An 18362-nucleotide genomic window follows, 5' to 3' on the forward strand; every position below is an offset into this window, starting at 1 on the left:
CGCAGCGTGGGCCTTGCATTTGAGAGAATATATGAGTGAGGGTGGATGCAGGCCATTGCAGGGCAGAGTTATGGACAAAGAACAGAAACACGCGATGGCCACGAGGGAAGGGGAGGAGTCAACATAGAAGATTCCTCTTCTGAATTCTAATAACAAAGATGCAGTGTGAAAAAATATGAGGATTTGTTTATTTACACTGTAATTATTCTTCCCAAGGCTTGTTTCTCTCTCTCCACTTTGGTTGGTTGCAGCTATTGAAATGTTTTTGCGGGCTGGAGTGGACAGGGTGGAAGGGGTTGCTTCAATCTCAACCGCCTCTTTTTGCTGGATACCCAATCTATGTCCCTTAAATTCAAGAAAGAGAAAAATTATATATGCAATAATAGGTGTATAATAGTGCAACCCACTAGGTTAGTTAGGCTTGTTCATAATGACTCATCCCGCATCATCAGCACTCATCTAGCATAAGAATTATGCATCCTGACATAATTATGTATATATAGAAAATTTACTACCAATTCAATCATTTTTGATAATTGCATTTACAAGGAACATGAGGGGTAACCTGGGATGAACAACAAAAAACTAGCCATGTGTAACTGAGATAGAAAAAAATTAAAGTAAAATGAATGTTTGTTATAATCTGTAATTGTTGCTTATTTACAACAATACTTAGTAGGGCAATATATCACTTGACGCAAAGTTGTAGATTCCGCGATATATATCTGTCATTCCTCTCCGTATACAATAAACGAACAAGGACTCATCTCTACGCTGTAGAATCACCATGTATGTATACACATGCAGGCGTAGTAAAAGGTCAAGACCGCCTGCACTCCGAAGATAAGGAAGGATCCTCAAATCCCGCCGCTGAGTAGAAGGAGGATAAATAAGGGGCGAACGGAATGGAGAGAAACGGACAGAATCCCACATCATGCTCGCCCTAACCGCTCTGTTGAATCCAATCGAGAACAAGGAATGCATTGTTAGGTAAAGTACCTAGATAAGTTTATCTCATTTTCCTTCCTTACCCCAACATTGTTGGCCCCAATCCGAATATTCCAATGCTTAAATTCCCTTTCCAATCAATACCCTTTTGCCCCCTATCCCCAGCCACTTTAATGCTGTTTCAGGGGACAAGCAATCTACCCTCCCTACCTAACCCCCCTTGAAGGCTCCACAAAATGAACGAAATGATGACATACTTCCTCCAACCTGCCAAACCTCAAAACATATAAATGAGGCATGAGGCATCTCGAAAGGGGTGAAAATAGGAAGACAAGCCCTTTTTTCAGAGAATTGGAGAGCCGACATCGTCTGATTCGTATACTCGTTTCTCTCCTTCCCCGTGTCTTTGACCTTTGACAATTTGCTGCCTTTCTTTTTCATTAAGGGCGGAATAGAGTGCTAATTAATAGTCGTCTTGTACGAGAAATTCAAGTTTCCCTTTCCGCGCGCCGGGTTGGGAAGTGAAGTGAGGGAGGCAGAAGGAACAGGCAATGAATATCATGTATAGGAGGAAGACAACAAAATAAACAGGCTGATCAAGGATGAAGAGAAGGAACAAAGAAAAAGTCAAACTGGACACAGAAACACAATGGTAAAGGCAAATATGAATCAATTTAGTTTTTATTTAAAAAAAAAAAAAAAAAAAAAAAAAAAAAAAAAAAAAAAAAAAAAAAAAAAAAAAAAAAAAAAGAACGAAAGAAAGAAAAGAAAGAAAGAAAGAAAGAAAGAAAAAGGAAAAGAAAAGCAAAAAAAAAAAAAAAAAAAATTGGAACTGCAGCAAGAGAAACAGGCTAGCAACAAAAGAACAAACCAGTACCAGAACCAGAATTAAGCGAGTCAAAGCTCAACCCAATATGAGAAGAACTTCTACACTCACCAATCCATTTACTTTCACCTGAAAAAAAAATGAACATGAAAGTTCAAGAAACCCAACCCCACCAACCAAAACCGAAGGAAAACATCCTAATCATGAACTCTTTTTACGCAACATTCCTCTCAACGCGACAACCTCTCCTTCCCACCTGGCAGCCTGCATCTTCAATTCATCCCTCTCCCTGCACACGCTTTCCAGTGCCCGCTCTAGCTCCGCAACGCGATCGTGCTGCTTCTGGCGGAAGCGGCGGGCTGCAAGCGTGTTGCGTCGTCGCTTGTCAGCGGCACGGTCCGTTGGCCCTGCTTTAGTCACTGCAGAAGGAGACCGTGGAGTTTGCGTTGATGAAGGGGTAGAATGTTGAGTGTTGGTGAAAGAAGGGGCTGGGGAAGTGCTTGTGAATGGAGTCGGTCGTTGAGATGAAGATGGCTTTGGCTGGATATGGTGAGTTAGAACCGGTGATTGGGATGGTGGTGGGATGGCTGCACCGCGTTGTAGATGCATGATGTTTTGATTGTGAATGCTTTGAGGAGGAGACATAAAATACTGTCCAACGTTGCTTGGCCGATGGTTGAAATCTGGTAGAGAATATTGCGTATCTGGTGGCGTTGATGTCGCGAACGAATCTATATTTAGTGCGTTAAAAAATAGAGTCCTCTTTTCTCTCTCTCTCTTCTTACAAATTGGGACAGTCTCTTTCTGGGGACGCGGGAGTGGGACTTGAATCAACAGTTATACGGCCATTCAAACGAAGAAAATAAACAATTTAAATTGAAACCCACCTTGCGCAGTCAGTAAAAGCGATTCATCAAAATCTAGCTCAACCCCTTTGGAATATGGGTATTGGAAGTTGTATTCAGCAATAGCAGCAGAAACAGACGCACTGGAGCGTGGATTTAACAATGTTGACGCCGCCTCGGTTTGCAACCCAGTCTCGGCTGGCAATAATACCGGGGAGCTAAGCGACTGGTCATCCTGGTTGAGATTATGGTCAAGCTCAAGCAAGTCCAACCAGGGTGGCGTCGGGGCAGTCGTAGCAGCGTTAATATCGTGTGCATGAGAAGCAAGCGCATCGGAATGTAGGGGAAATGCGAGAGAATCAGAGGGCAGATAGCAATTGACGAAGGGGGTATCATCCTCCCTCAATTGGTTTGAAATATCATTATTTTGTTTGTACTGGGGGGAAGCGAGTGAAGATGGCTGCCGGAGAGAAGCCGAAGAATGAATAGATCCGAGAAAAAATGAGGAAGAAGAAGACAAATTTGAAGCTGCAGGAGCAGCGGTATAAACAGAAGAAGCAGCAGTAAAGGACGGTAAAGACTGGCATTGGGTTTGGAGAGAAAGAGATTCATCGTCATTGCGCACGGGGAATCCCGACGGGGCAGTACCAATGTTATTATGTTGAGAATTGCTAGTATTGCGCCGTTCGAGGTGAAGATTGGGATTATGGCGGTTGGAAGAGGATGAAGAGAAGGGATGGTTGGAAGAATGGGAGGTAGGATTGGGTGGGCGCACATGTAGTAGGTATTGTTGCCGCCATGGCGATATGTTGTTGGGGGGTTAGAGACAGGCCCTCAGCGGGCAGGAGGTGCAGTGGACAATATGTTCAGTCTTCTCGTCTGGAGGAGAAAATGGAGGAGGGTGAGGAAAGAAAAGAAGAGAAAAGAAAGAAGAAGAGGAGAGAAGGGGAGGAGGGGACGGGATAGATGGATGAAGTATGAAGTTGAAGGAGGCTTTATTAGGGTTGCCGGACTTGGCCAAAGAGGGCTAGCTGCGGCTGAAGAGTCAGCCCCAGACGATCGACCCTGTATGGATATCTACAGCGTAATCTACTCTACTCTCCAGATCCAATGGGAATCACAGGAGGTAGTGCAACAGTACAAGGTAAGGTGACAGGGAAGCAAGGAAAAAATCAAGGACTTCAAGGGCTGGAATCACGCCTATGCCATTCGTACCTACTGGATACAATGCATGTGAGTTCCGAAACCTGTAAGGTGCGGCCAGCGAGCGAACTACATAATTCGTAGATTCAGTGAGACTATGGCTTTGTAGGAGCTCATGGTCTTCAAACTGATAAAAATATATATATATATATATATATATCAAACTCTTGAAGAAGTCGACATAAAAGAGACCGCACCATTGTCTGCAATATACTATACACATACATACATAATAATAACCCTCCCCACAAAAGTAACCCTAGAAAGCGAACACCATGGTTGAACTAAAACTTCTTCTTCCCCCTCATCCCCAACGCCTTAATATTCGCTCTCGCCGCCGTACCCTGCTTATGCACCATCGCCCTCTTCTCCCATGCCGAACTCTTCCCCTCCGCCACAGCAATAATCTCCTGCGACACTCGGTTCGCCAACGCGGCATCCTTCCGTTTCTGAGACGCATCGATAATCCACTTAATGGCTGTTCGCCGGCGTTGCCGGAGTGCCAGCGGAAGCGGGATGGGGAGAGATCGGCCACCACCGGCTGCGCCGGGTTGTTGCTTGATGCGGAGTATTGGTGCGACAGAGTCAACGACTAGGGTTAGGTAGAGGATAGGATTTAGGGGCAGTTGCGGGGCAGGCGGCCCGGGAAGCAATGGGCGTGATGGGTCTGGGTTGGGCGCTGGGGCGGAGCGGAGGTTGTGTAGGATTGTTTCCATTTGCTGTGGTTTTGTTAGGCTCGTGTATATAAAAATGCAATATGTATGGAGATATGAATGCTCACCTTCTGCGCAGCACTCAATTTTCCGTGCCTCATGAGCATTTTTGTAAACTGGTCCAGCAGAGGGTCATAGCGGTGCCTCAAATGTTCGGATCTAGGTAGTGTTTCGGGCACTTCATATTTGAGTCCCGCCTGCAACGCCTGCTCTTGCTTCTGCTCCGTGGCAGCGGCAATCATATTCTCGACAGCCGCAATCGACGCGTCGTTCCCACCAGCCGACATCTGTTTCATATCGAACTGTCTCGATCTAGCGGAAGTAGAAAAGGATCTGGAGCCAGAGGAGCCAGAGGATGATGAAGAGGAGCTCAGCTGATCCTGTAGGACTTTGGGTGCATTTTTCATCGCATCTTTATCCCGCTTCAAAATCTATAAAAACACAAAAGTCAGTAAAATGCGAAGCCCTAAAAGATTCCAAATCAAATCCACTCATGGAAAATATGAAAAGGAACGGAAATCAACATACATCCCCAACCATACTGCCCTGCAACAACTCCGGGCCCCCAACCTCCCCACACTCCGTCCTCCGCTCCATAATCCTCGCCACGTCCGCTGCCTCCTCACTCACACTGCCTAACCCTTCCTTCGCCGCTTTCGATTCCGCTCCCTCCTCACCAACGATCCTCTCCGCCTTTCCCCCATTCACCTCATCACCGGCCTTCGAAGATGAAGACTCCATCCGGCGCTGGGGAGGCGAAACGCGAGGCCGATACGCCAGCACCGCAGCGCCTGGGCGACGGGGTAGAAGATCCCTCCTAGTTGAAAAAGAGCGGATGGCATTGTCGCGACCACTAGATAACGACGATGTAAATCTCGCTGCGGTGCATTGTTGGGGCGCTGGGGATTGGCGGAGCAGGGAGGTGGGAAAGAGGTTGAGTCGTGGTGGCATGATTGCAGTTTGTCCCCTGTATACCCTTTCGCTTTATTTATATCCCTCTCTTTTTTTCCTTTTTGATATATCTTGCCGATGGTGGTGATGGTGGTGGTGGTGGTGGTGGTGGTGGTGTCGGGGCTTGTTGGTCTTTTAAGGTGAAAAAGTCAATTGCTTTGGATGTAATTTGTAGGTATCTCTCTGCTGTAAACGAGAGTTCTGTAAATTCGCTCGTTCCCCTATCTCCCCCTTTTCTATGCAAGTATATATCCGTCTCACGTCCTCGCTACCCATCCAAATCCAATCCGCGCGTCTGTGCAGGCCACGGTAAAGCTTCCTTACCTCCGAAAAGCAATAGGGAAAAGCGATGAAAGTAGACAAAGAAAAGTTTTGGAGTTAGTAGCGGTATGAGTATCCGCCTGAATAGAGGTGCTTGTCCACAAATGTAGTCTAGCAATAGGAAACTGGAATGCAATTGAACCCGACCTCCTGTGGCTATGAGGGCGTTGCAGGAGGTTAAAGCACAAAGAGAGAGAAGGTTGGAGCCGGGTAAGGTTTGATACTTTGTCTGATTAGGAATAGGCGCCAAGACCGAAACCTAAATGTCACATGACTGAATGATTGAGCGATGGGAGCCGAGATAGGAAAGAGGGGAAATGATAAATACCCAGGTACATTTGTCAATTTGATTCTCTCCTTTTAGTTCTCTAGCTGAAAAAAGCGAGAAGGAGACAACAACGGGTAGAAGGAACAAGAATCATGGCCCTACTCAGGTCATATAGACGAATCGCATACATTCTTCCCAACTCAGCCAGAAGAAAAGAAAACCGAATATATGGGGGAAAAAGCACGTATAGAAGAAGATCCGAATATGAGCCCCAAAAGGAAAACAGATGAAACACAGCAAAACGAGACAGCCGACTGAAGCCATCGTGGAAAGCATTTGGTCTTGTACGTACATGGGCCTAGCAGAGCCTTCTTAAGGAAATCAATAAAATAAATACAAATGGATCGCATGCTCAGCACTCGCCATTAATTAAAAAAAAAGTTAAAAATGTAAACATGTGCAACGAAAATGGAAGGGCTGGCGGGGGTGGGTTTGTTCAGTTTTACATAAGAAAGGGGGGAAAAGCCGATATTGTTCCTGTCGGTTGTTGCTGTTGCTGTCACCGTTAGTATAAGAAAAAGAGCCAAGCGATCAAGGAAAAGTAAATCGAATAAGACACAAGATGAGAGATGAGATATGAAAATATCGGAACCGTTCTTCAGCCCGGATGGTAGGGGATTTTCAAGGACACTAGCCAGAAAGGATGTAGGTGAGCAGATAATTAGACACGTATTGGATAAAAGAGACAAAGAAACAGTCCAGAATCCCCAACTGATATTGAAATAACCTTTGAAAATATTTCTTCTTTTTGTGATACAGCCCGCACAAAAAGAAAAATGAGAACAAAAAAATCACAGAAACTTATTGAAGACAAAGAAGATGGGTTTGGGGTGGGGTGCAGTGAGCCGTGAAAATGTATATGCAATGAGGACCGGAATGGGGAAATATCGAAAGCGTCGTTGTCAGTTGGGTTTGAGAGGGTGGTTGGGTTGGGTTGTTGGAGTGCGAGGAAATGAGAATAGGAGAGTGGGAGCCAAGACACAGTGGTGAGGGAGGAGAAAACAAAAGAAGGAAGAAAATGAAAATGGGAAGAAAAATGATTGTTAAGCCGTGTGAATAAAACAGTCAAATGGTACATTTAGGAGGTGGATCCAGTAGCCAGGTTAGCGATGCTGGAGAAGATGCCACCGATATCTTGCGCATCGTCGGGGTAGACGTAAAAAGCGAGGGCGATGATGAGATACCTGATTTATGTTAGCTCATCCGGATATTATGAAATAAAATAATTAGGAATAATAGGGAAGGGAAAGCAGAACAGAGATGGGATGAAAGGGGGAAAAAAAAGAAAAACGTACATCCCAAGGCAAAGCCCTCCCTCAAGGTAATTCGACTTCCCATCTTGAATAAGCAACGTCACAACAAGCTGCGACAAGAAGAAAGTGACAGTCTCAAACGAGTGGAAGTGGAGCGTCATATCTCTCCCCATAATCCATCCAAGAATTACCAGGAAGGGAGTAACAAACAGCGCAATCTGCAAACTGCTGCCAATGGCGACACCAATGGCCAGGTCCATCTTATTCTTATATGCGACCACGATGGCCGTGACGTGCTCGGCCGCATTGCCCACGATGGGGATCAGGATGAGACCGATAAACGTCTTGCTGATGTGCGTCGCCTCGACGATGCTGTCGATGCTGCCGACTAGGAACTCGGCGCAGATGGAGACGGCGATCGTGACGATGAGTAGCACGATGCCTGCGGCCCAGGGGTTTAAGATGCGCTCCTCTTCTTCCTCATCAACTGCGTCTTCCCCTCCGTCACCGTTCCGCACCACGCTGCCGTTGTTGGCATTTTCCGCACTACCACCTTCAAAGAGGTCTGTGTGCGAGCACAGCTGGAAGTAGAGGTACATGACATAGAGGACTAGTAGGATGATGGCGGTGCCGTGAGAGAGGATCAGGATGTTGCCGTGGGTATCCGCTTTCGAGTTGGCAAGCGCAGCATAGAGAGTAGCTGGGATGATCAGCGATGCAGATGCCACAGCCATCAGGGACGACATGGTGGACGCTACGGTTGAGTTGAAGGTCTGCTCATGGTGGCGCAGGCCTCCTATCAAGAAGCAGCAGCCCAGCACCAGTAGGATATTGGAGAGAATGCTACCTAGCATGCTGGCTTGGACCACGCGGATCTCGTTATCCTTCAAGGCGACTATACTGACCTATTCCGCGGAAAGTTTATTTTTGTTAGCCAAGCAGTTCTGCGAGACGGGGTAGCCGTAAGCAGGGGATTTATTTTAAATTGGAAACGTGCGAAGCGCATCCACATACAATAAGTTCGACGGCATTTCCAAATGTAGCATTCATCAATCCACCCAAAGTCTCTCCCATAGTCGCAGCCAGTTCCTCCGTCGCAAAGCTCAGCAGCGACGCCAGCGGGATGATCGCGAGGAAGTTAAGGACAAATGTGGTAGTTGGGGACCAGCCTGCTTTACTGGAGGCCATGCCCAGGGGGACAAAGACTAGCAGGAGATTAACATAATTGCTCGCGAGTGTCGTATAGGTCAAACGCGCGGCTTCTGACGGGTAGTGAACCCAGCGGCGATGGCGATGCGACCACAGCAGTCGAGACAGGCGGCCGGATTGGGAGCGGGAACGGGAACGGACACGACCTAGCAAGCCAGTGCGCTCCGTGGGATAGCCATTGCCGTCCGGGCCTTGGGGGTCGTCGAAGCGTGGCATTGAGGAGGCGGTATTGGAGCGGGAATGGGTAAGGGAATGACGGTGGAATTCGTGAGGGATGCGAGTGGCAGCTATTAAAATTGTAGCGGGCAAAATTCGCACGCGGCGGGAAAGGAGACGAAGTCCCCAGCCACAGGGCGGAAAGCGGTCAGGTTAGCTTGAACTTTCGCTTAAGGGATTATGATCATAGAAGGCGAAGTCGCTTTAGCAGTAATCCGTACTCCGTAGTTGGTGCGGTAGACAGAAGAGCAAGCCACAGCTTTGGGTCGGAGTGGGGATGTGGCAGTGAACAGAGATAGATATGCGCGCGGTGGATGCGAGTTTGCCAGAACCCTAACCACCAGTACGCAGGGAAAAAGGAAAGAGGGAAAAGATAGACTGTGTATGGAAGGATGACAATGCGCTAGGGGGAGAAAAGAAGAAGAAGAAGAAGAAGAAGAAGAAGTGTAGAAATGGAAATGTAATTGAATGGACACGAATGAGAAATGCGAAGGAGTTGGGATAGGATGGAAGATGGGCGGATGGGAGACGAGGCACGTAATAAAGTTATCTGGTTAGTTAGGGCAGAAACCAAAAGCCCAAAACCAGAACAAAAGGAGCAAAATTAATTAAGTATTGTTAAAGCGGGTTAAAGCGCAGATGGATAGGTTCTTAGATGGAGAGAATCAACAAATCGAATCGTGAATGTTGCTTACCCATTTGAAGCCAGGAAATGCAACAGCGACGACAACACTCATAATATCCGCCGCACAGTTTCTCGTCCGGGCTTTGGGGATTGGAGTGGATGGATGGAGTCCGTTTGTCTCCGCGCGGCAGGGACCGGGTAATTCGCGCGTTTTGTTTGACTTTTGGCCTGACCGTTTGCCTGGCTGACGATTGTTACAGTCACTAGACCACCTATATCCTACTGGGAGTCTTGTCAAGGCGGGGACATCTCGGGTATGGACGAGTAGCTCGGCTGGGCACTGATGGAGAGCCAGTGGGGGATGCGGGATTGTATAGGGGTGGATGGGGATAAGGGTGAGGAAGACAGCCTGACGCGGGGGACTGGACTTCTCGGCCAGCAACATGTAGTACTGCGTATATACAAAGGAAGCCTGATACGATACGGGACAATAAGGCGATATTGTGACGGTCTGGCTAGCACAAGTTAATTCTCTAGAGTTACCCAGCCAAGCCAGACTGCTCCTTTTCCCCCCCTTTAACCCCGGACGCGGGTTGCCTCAAGGAAGCGACGAGAAGCTGTCTGGGCAGTCCCAGGCTAATTGCCTCTGATGAGGATGATCCCATCTGGTACAGCATTGTCGTCCCCATCTTGGTCCTTTTTGTTCCCCTTGTATCATCGTCAATGGATGGAAGAAGCTACATACACACAGTGAAACACACGCTGACCACAGAAACTAGCAGGGAACACAACACAACTACACAGTACTCGAATGGGTATTCTCGGCGGCAGAGTACAGTACAGTACAAAGGGCTAAAGTTCGACCTTGCTCGCACGCGATGGTGTATACAGAAAACTTGACCTCGCTACATAATCATGACCCCGACCTTGTTGGGGGTCCCGCGGTTGATCGGCCCTTCTACCAGCAGTGCGCTGGTGGTGATTGAGCTTTTTTGTCCCAGTAGCCTACAGGTTATGAGACTGTTAAGCATGAGCTCTCCTGTGGTCAACATGCATGAGTTCAATTCCAGAATGAACTTAAAAAAATTCTCAATAAATAACTACTCTGAACATTTAACAGTGCTAAGAGACATTTTGAAAGTGTGCTCTAGAAGTCGCTTAAGCTCTAGAACTGAGTGAGTTCACTGAGAGAAGTCACTGTGAGAAGTTACTGAAGAGAGTCACTGAGAGAAGTACTGTACTCTGTAATAGCTAATCTGAGAGAAAGTGTTAAGAGTTTTATAATTAATCAGCTCTTCTATGAGTAGTACACAGATCTCACATAATACAGTAATAATTAGTTAATAATTAACTTTTAATCTTTCAATTTACTTATTTATTTATTCACTTATCTTATTAATCAATCAAAGTATATATAACTGATTTATAATTAATTAAATGAATAGATAAATTTATATAAAATATAAAAAAATATTTTACAGAATTTTAAAATATATTAAGATAAAAATATTTAATAATTAATTTTAAATTAATTTTCAATTGATTCTGAATTAATTATTAATTATTTATAGTAATAAAAATTAATTTAATCTGTATATTTAAGTAATTAACAATTGATTGAAAATCAGTTAATAATTAATTCAGTGTAAATTAGACTGATTATATAATTATATCTGAGATCAGAATTAGATTTTTTAATAGTCTTATTATCAATTCAACTGATCTTATTACACAGTTTTAATATTAAATAGTAGTTAAACTGATTATATAACTGTGTCTGAGATCAGAATCAGATTTTTTAATAGTCTTATTATTAATTCAACTGATTTTATTACATGGTTTTAACATTAGATAGTAGTCTTATACTGTCTCAGTGAGACTTACTGTCTACTCTTATCACATTTTTCAAATGAGATTATGATTTTCACTTCTCAATTTAAAGTATTTTTATTGCTTTAAATGACTTTAAATCTCATTTGAGTGTTATCAAAAAGTGTTACTTTTTAAAAAATTAAAAATAGTCTAAAAAAACCTTAAAATGTCTAAAAATAGTAACTTTATATCAAGAATGAGATTAAATGAGATCAAATGAAATCACTTTCTTATTTTTTTCAAGTCATGATTTCATTTTAAGATCTGATATATAGTCACTTTACATGTTTTTTTAATAGCCAGTCTCAGCGGGATTTATATCAAGAAATGTATAAGATCAGATCAAATGAAATTAAATGTGAAATTCATGATCTCAGCAGTCAGTCTAATAGTAGTCTTATACTGTCTCAGTGAGACTTACTGTCTACTCTTATCACATTTTTCAAATGAGATTATGATTTTTACTTCTCAATTTAAATTATTTTTATTGCTTTACATGACTTTAAATCTTATTTGAGTGTTATCAAAAAGCATTACTTTTTAAAAAATTAAAAATAGTCTAAAAAAAACCTTAAAATGTCTAAAAATAGTAACTTTATATCAAGAATGAGACTAAATGAGATCAAATGAAATCACTTTCTCATTTTTTTCAAGTCATAGTTTCATTTTAAGATCTGATATATAGTTACTTTATAGACTGACCGTGTGATCATATCTGAAATCAGAATCAGAATTTTTAATAGTTTCATTACTAATTTAACAGATCTCATTACACAGTTCTAACATTAGATAGTAGTTTCATACTGTCTCAGTGAGACTTACTGTCTACTCTTATCACATTTTTCAAATAAGATCATGATTTTCACTTCTTAATTTAAATTATTTTTATTGCTTTAAATGACTTTAAATCTCATTTAAGTGTTATCAAAAAGTGTTACTTTTTAAAAAATTAAAAATAGTCTAAAAAAAACCTTAAAATGTCTAAAAATAGTAACTTTATGTCAAGAATGAGACTAAATGAGACTAAATGAGATCACTTTCTCATTTTTTTCAAGTCATGGTTTCATTTTGAGATCTGATATATAGTCACTTTGCATGTTTATTTAATAATTAGTCTCAGTAAGATTCATATCAAGAAATGTATGAGATCAGATTAAATGAGATTAAACATGAAATTCATAGTCTCAGTGACTAGTCTATCACTTTATATATTTTTTTAATAGTCAGTCTCAGCGGGATTCATGCCAAGAAATGTATAAGATCAGATCAAATAAGATCAAACATGAAATTCATGATTCTGACGGCCAGTCTAGTGTGAATTATATAAATACTTACTTTATTATTAAATTCAAGAATAATTTCAGTATTAAATTAATTTTAAATTGATTTTAAATTAATTATAAAATTGTGATAAGCTGTATCTAATTAATTATATAGACTATTGTATTACACTTCACAGATTTCTATTACTTTATTCTCAATCACTGATTCTTAACTGTTATAAATATATATACTCTGATTCTCAGTAATTCTTGAATATGTATACTCTGATTCTCAGTCATTCTCAATCACTGAGTCTCAGCTGCTATAAATATATATAAATTCTTTCACTCTAAAGCTTTATTATGTACATTATTATATATATATATAAATATTCACTTTAATCACTGATTCTTATACTTTCTCTTTCTTTTCTTCTTTAACATTTTTCACTTTATTATATAAGATCTATTTATTATATTAATCTATTCAGTATAGATTTCTTATACTTGAAAAATATTCATTATCTTCTTATTAGAAATAATTATTTATGTTTATTATCTTCTCATTAGAAACAATTACTTATTGAGAAGATATTTAAATATGTAACAATGCATAGACTGGCTGCTGAAACTATGAATTTCATATTTAATCTCATTTGATCTGGTCTCATACATTTCTTGATGTGAATCCCGCTGAGACTGGCTATTAAAAAAACATGTAAAGTGACTATATATCAGATCTTAAAATGAAACCATGACTTGAAAAAAATAAGAAAGTGGTTTCATTTGATCTCATTTAGTTCCATTCTTAGTATAAAGTTACTATTTTTAGACATTTTAAGGTTTTTTTTAGACTATTTTTAATTTTTTAAAAAGTGATGCTTTTTGATAATGCTTAAATGAGGTTTAAAGTCATTTAAAGTAATAAAAATAATTTAAATTGAGAAGTGAAAATCATGATCTCATTTGAAAAATGTGATAAGAGTAGACAGTAAGTCTCACTGAGATAGTATGAAACTACTATTTAATGTTAAAACCATGTAATGAAATCAGTTGAATTGATAATGAGACTATCAAAAAATCTGGTCCTGATCTCAGACACAGTCACACGGTCAGTCTAACAATGCATAAGAAATAGAAAAACAGTTAAGTGAATAATAAGTCTTCAGATAGAAGCTTACTTATCAGTTACTTTAATCTTATAATAAAATCTTATAAAGAGAATATTAGTAAAAGATCTAAGAGTTCTGACATCTCAGATATATAAGATATTTATATAATTACACTTCTTCAGATTTCATAGTTATTACATATTCAATGAATAATATATCTAATAACAATATGAAAGAACTCTTAAATATAAGTATAGATATAATATCACAGTAACTCTGAGAAATATTAAAATTATAACAGTAATAAATAGTTAATATATATACTACTTAATAACTGTAATACAAGGAAATTCAATAATTAACTCATGCAATTTCAACACTTTGTGATTCAAAGATTGCTTAAGTCAGTGTATAATTACAGGCGTACGCCGGCTTCTTATATACTGTATACTAAATTAATTGATAACTGCTATAGCTTCTTTACATTCATAAGTAAGTTTGAAAGTGACTGTGATATTATTTAACAGTTGTATATTCTTCTAAATTACATTCTCTCTTATCAGATTCAGACACACTTATATAATTATAATATATACTCTAGCTTCATACAGATTAACATCTCACTAGTGTTCATAATTATATAATCTATCTATAATTCAGCTAGCATTCTGTGTATATTCTTACAAAGAAACTTTCACTATATTATATTACTTATTTACTAACTTTTCTCATTCTTCAACTATCTTTATTATTATAATTATTATTCTTCAATTATAGATGTATACAGTCAGAGACTATAATATCTATCTGAGAACTTTTAGTTCTCAGAGTTTTTTCTATATCTGTAAAGTTAACTATTATACATAGACTGACCGTGTGACCGTGTCTGAGATCAGGATCAAACTTTACAGTTGTCATGTTGCCTAAAAGCATTACTTCTGGTCATGATTTGTGTTCATTATATTGATTTCAAATCCTGTTATTTCAAATATTAAAGGTTTCAGATTCACTTTTCAAATAAAAATCTAGTCTCAGATAAAGAATATATTTGAATTCTTAGTCACATTTTCATTCTGATTTCATTATTGAAAATGATATTAAATAAGACTATGAAATCATTTCTCACTTACATAATATTATAATATAGTGCTCATTTGTTGAAAATTCAATAAAGAGTGTTATCAAATATCATTACTTTTCTGAACACAGATTATAATCAATATCATTTTAATTAAAAAAAAAATGTAAAATACAAAAAATAATAAAAAAATAAAAAATAAAACAATAAGAAAAAATCATAATAAAAAAAAAAAAAAAAAAAAAAAAAAGAGAAAGAAAAAAAGAAGAGAAAGAAAAAAAAAGACAGAAAGAAAAAGAAAAATAAAAAAAAAGAAAAGAAAAAGAAAAAAATAAAAAATAAAAATAAAAAAAAATCAAGATCACAGAGCTGCAGTATTCTTAAAATACTTACTTCTCAGAGTCTTTACAATATTCATTATTAACTGTGTATCTCTCACAGTGAGAGTAATACAGCTGTGATAAGTTATTATCTTAATATTATCTAATAAATAATCAGTATATATCTATATAAATGTGAATAATTAGAAAATATACACTTAAAAAGTGTGATCAGAGTGAACTCTGCTGTCACTTGAATAATATCAAGAACAGAATGCTGGAATTGATAATTTCTCTCATCAATTTCATAGATAAGATGTGTGAAGATGATCTTGAGAAATATAAGATTTTCTGATTTCTGATAGAAACAGATCTCATGAAGAGACTCTATTTTCATTATATCAGAGACTGAGTATTATTAAAAAGTATTACTTCAATGTATATACACTTACTGCAGTGATTCACTCTCTGTATATGTGACTGAGAGTTGCAGCTTTCTCATATTACACAGCTCTCTCTGAGATGCTGCTGCTGATTTATAATTCATACAGTCTCTCAGTTCAGTACATACTATGTATATACAGCTCTGTGTGCTGAGGTCATGTTGATCATTATAATCTGATGTGATACTCACTTTTCACAGGTCATGTTTCATTTGATTGAAGAAAGAGAGAGAATGCAACTGCTGTTTTATTTAAGAGAAAATGAGTAATTAAATCTGTAGAAGATAATTTAATTTCTTCTGTATTTAAAATTTGATTAGTCTATACTCTTTAATTTGAGAATTTCTGAGAGTGTTTTAATAGTTTTCATACCAGCTTGAAATTAGTAATTGATTGAAGAAGAGAAAAGAGAGAAGAAAGAAATGAGAATAACTTATCTTTATAATATAAAAACAGAGAATTGCTGTAATTATTTACTCTAGTAATAAAGATCTGTTTTCTACATGTATCTCTGATATAGATTATATGATAACTGTATACAAAGAATATCAACAGTGCATGCATTGAATGAAGATGATATTGCTATACAACACTGTAGCTGTTTCTGTACATCACTGAAAGCTGTTAATATTTTCTTTAAGTCTCTTTATATTTGATAAGTTAGTAATATATTTCAATGCACTCTCTCTTTTATTATTATTATTATCATCATCATTATTATTATTATTATCACTATCATCATCATCATTATCATTATTATTATCATCATCATCACTATCATTATTATCATTATTATCATATTATTTCTGACTGCCTCTTCTGTCTTCATCTCTCTTCAACACTTACTGAAATCAATTATGTCATTTCTCTTCAAATATTCTGCGGTCCTGCAGATCATCAAGACACATGAGCACTGTCACAGATTGAAGAGAGAGAAGAAGAAGACATTTAAGTGAGAAGAGACAGATTGTAAGACATGTTATAATATCTTGAAGAGACTTTATAAGAGAGTAGAATGATAATAATTTTAAGTAACACTTCTGATAGATTTAGACTGAACTAAGTATAGAAATAATGTGAATAACATCATCTGTGAGAGATTGAAGAAGAAGACAGTGAAGAGTCTCATGCAGTAGCAGTGAAATCAGAAGAAGTTCTGAGAATAATTTGAGATCAAGATAAAGAGAGAGAGAGAGAAGAAGAGTGTTACTATAAATAAGTAATAACAGAAGAAGATTAAGAGAGTATTAAAGTAGAAGACAAAGAAGTCAAAACTGATAAGTTTTTATTTATTGAAAGATAATGATTTTTAATAATGCTTCTGTTCTCTAATTGATTAGCAGAAGCTGGCAAAGAAGAAGAGAATTAAGATCTTGTTCAGATCTTGAATGCACTTTATAATTCAGAACATTGAGAAGATAGTTCTGCTCTCTGAGCATGTCAATCTGCTTACTGCTGAGATGGAACTCAAGACAGCAGATCAGAAAATGCGGGATTTTGAGACACAGATTGACCTGGCTGAAGAGAAGCAGTGAGAACCCTTCTCTGAGAAGACAGTAAAGAGAGATTTTGAGATAATTATCATCTCAGATGAGGAGAAGAAGAAGAAGAAGAAGAATGAGAAGTAAATTATAAAGAATGATAAGAAGAATGAGAAAGAGAAGAAAGATAATAAGTAGAAAAAGTTTTTTTCTTTTTATATTAGTTAGTTATAAGTTCATAATTATTAATAATTGAAATTAATTTTGAGTTTTTAAAAATTATTGTACAAGTTGTAATCAAGTCAGAAACAATATATATATATATATATATTTAACTATCATGATTCACAAATCACTATAATGTATAAGTATCAACATTTTTTCAACATTGATATTTATAATATTAATATATTTTTAATGATATTATCTGATAATGTAATTTAGTAACACTCTCTTTTACAATATTAATATATTTCAAGAAATATGATAGAGATTAATCAAGATTGTTTATTTACTTTTATACATTAATGATATTCAGTCTGAGTTAGTACTAAAATTATAACTAAGCTAAGAAACAAGATTATTTTCTCTTATATTAATTCTTCTTATACACATCAGTGATCAGTTATTGAAAATAAATTATTATCTTTCTCAAATTATTATCATATCTTCTGAATTCACTTCTTTCACTTCTTTTACTTCTATTGAAGATTCATAAACTCTTCAAGAAATCACTGTGAATTATAAAGTCTATGTTATTTATAATTTAACACAGAATACTCTCTTTTAATTATGATAAATAATCACTTCATTCTTCACATCTGATTTCAGATCATGAAATTTATGAAAAACTCAATACAAATATTGAGATGAACTATGAAATAATTATTAACAGATTATATTACAGATTACTGAAGAGTCATCTCTCTGCTACAATCACTGCAACTTCATTCAGAAACATTCATCATAAACTGATCATAGCTCTGAAGAAATTTTCTGACATCTGAAGTCATCAGAATGCAGATAATAAAAGAAAAATAATCAGAAAATTACTACTGAGCTGATAAGTTACTCTACTAGATAATGATTTTTGATAATACTAACTTTCTAATTTAAAGAAAATTATGTGAAAATGACTCTATATCAGTACTCTGATTTCATAGCTCTCATCTGATAACTTCTGTGAATAATTACTTTGTATGTATATATCTCTGAATCTTTCTCTTTGATCAATTGAAAACTCTGAATTTTAAACACTTCTTCAAATACTTAATTCAAATCTTCATATTCTACATCAATTCTGTCTTCAGTTCAACCTTGAGACACACTACAAAGTCAATATATAATATCTAGAAT

At 37.9% G+C, this 18362-nt stretch overlaps 3 protein-coding genes across 3 annotated transcripts; all 3 read right to left on the minus strand.

Annotated features, from left to right (window-relative positions):
* Positions 1 to 588: 588 nt before the first annotated feature.
* BDCG_17556 (uncharacterized protein) lies at positions 589 to 1676 on the minus strand. The gene has a single exon (XM_045426662.1). The coding sequence runs from the start codon at positions 982 to 984 to the stop codon at positions 673 to 675; it is 312 nt and encodes a 103-aa protein (XP_045282169.1). The 5' UTR covers positions 985 to 1676; the 3' UTR covers positions 589 to 672.
* A 299-nt stretch (positions 1677 to 1975) lies between these two features.
* Positions 1976 to 5486, minus strand: BDCG_17557 (mitochondrial 37S ribosomal protein RSM7; the record flags this gene model as incomplete). Its single annotated transcript, XM_045426663.1, has 6 exons — positions 1976 to 2505; positions 2662 to 3290; positions 4048 to 4081; positions 4166 to 4541; positions 4604 to 4966; positions 5064 to 5486. The coding sequence occupies 6 exons, from the start codon at positions 5484 to 5486 to the stop codon at positions 1976 to 1978; spliced, it is 2355 nt and encodes a 784-aa protein (XP_045282170.1).
* A 521-nt stretch (positions 5487 to 6007) lies between these two features.
* On the minus strand, positions 6008 to 10591 carry BDCG_07488 (calcium/proton exchanger). Its single transcript, XM_045423276.1, has 3 exons — positions 8403 to 10591; positions 7431 to 8293; positions 6008 to 7319 (listed from the first exon to the last, which is right to left on the minus strand). The coding sequence occupies exons 1-3, from the start codon at positions 8811 to 8813 to the stop codon at positions 7214 to 7216; spliced, it is 1380 nt and encodes a 459-aa protein (XP_045278704.1). The 5' UTR covers positions 8814 to 10591; the 3' UTR covers positions 6008 to 7213.
* Positions 10592 to 18362: the final 7771 nt, after the last annotated feature.

The sequence above is a fragment of the Blastomyces dermatitidis genome (genome assembly GCF_000003525.1).
Source record: "Blastomyces dermatitidis ER-3 genomic scaffold supercont1.9, whole genome shotgun sequence".
Taxonomy (NCBI): domain Eukaryota; kingdom Fungi; phylum Ascomycota; class Eurotiomycetes; order Onygenales; family Ajellomycetaceae; genus Blastomyces; species Blastomyces dermatitidis.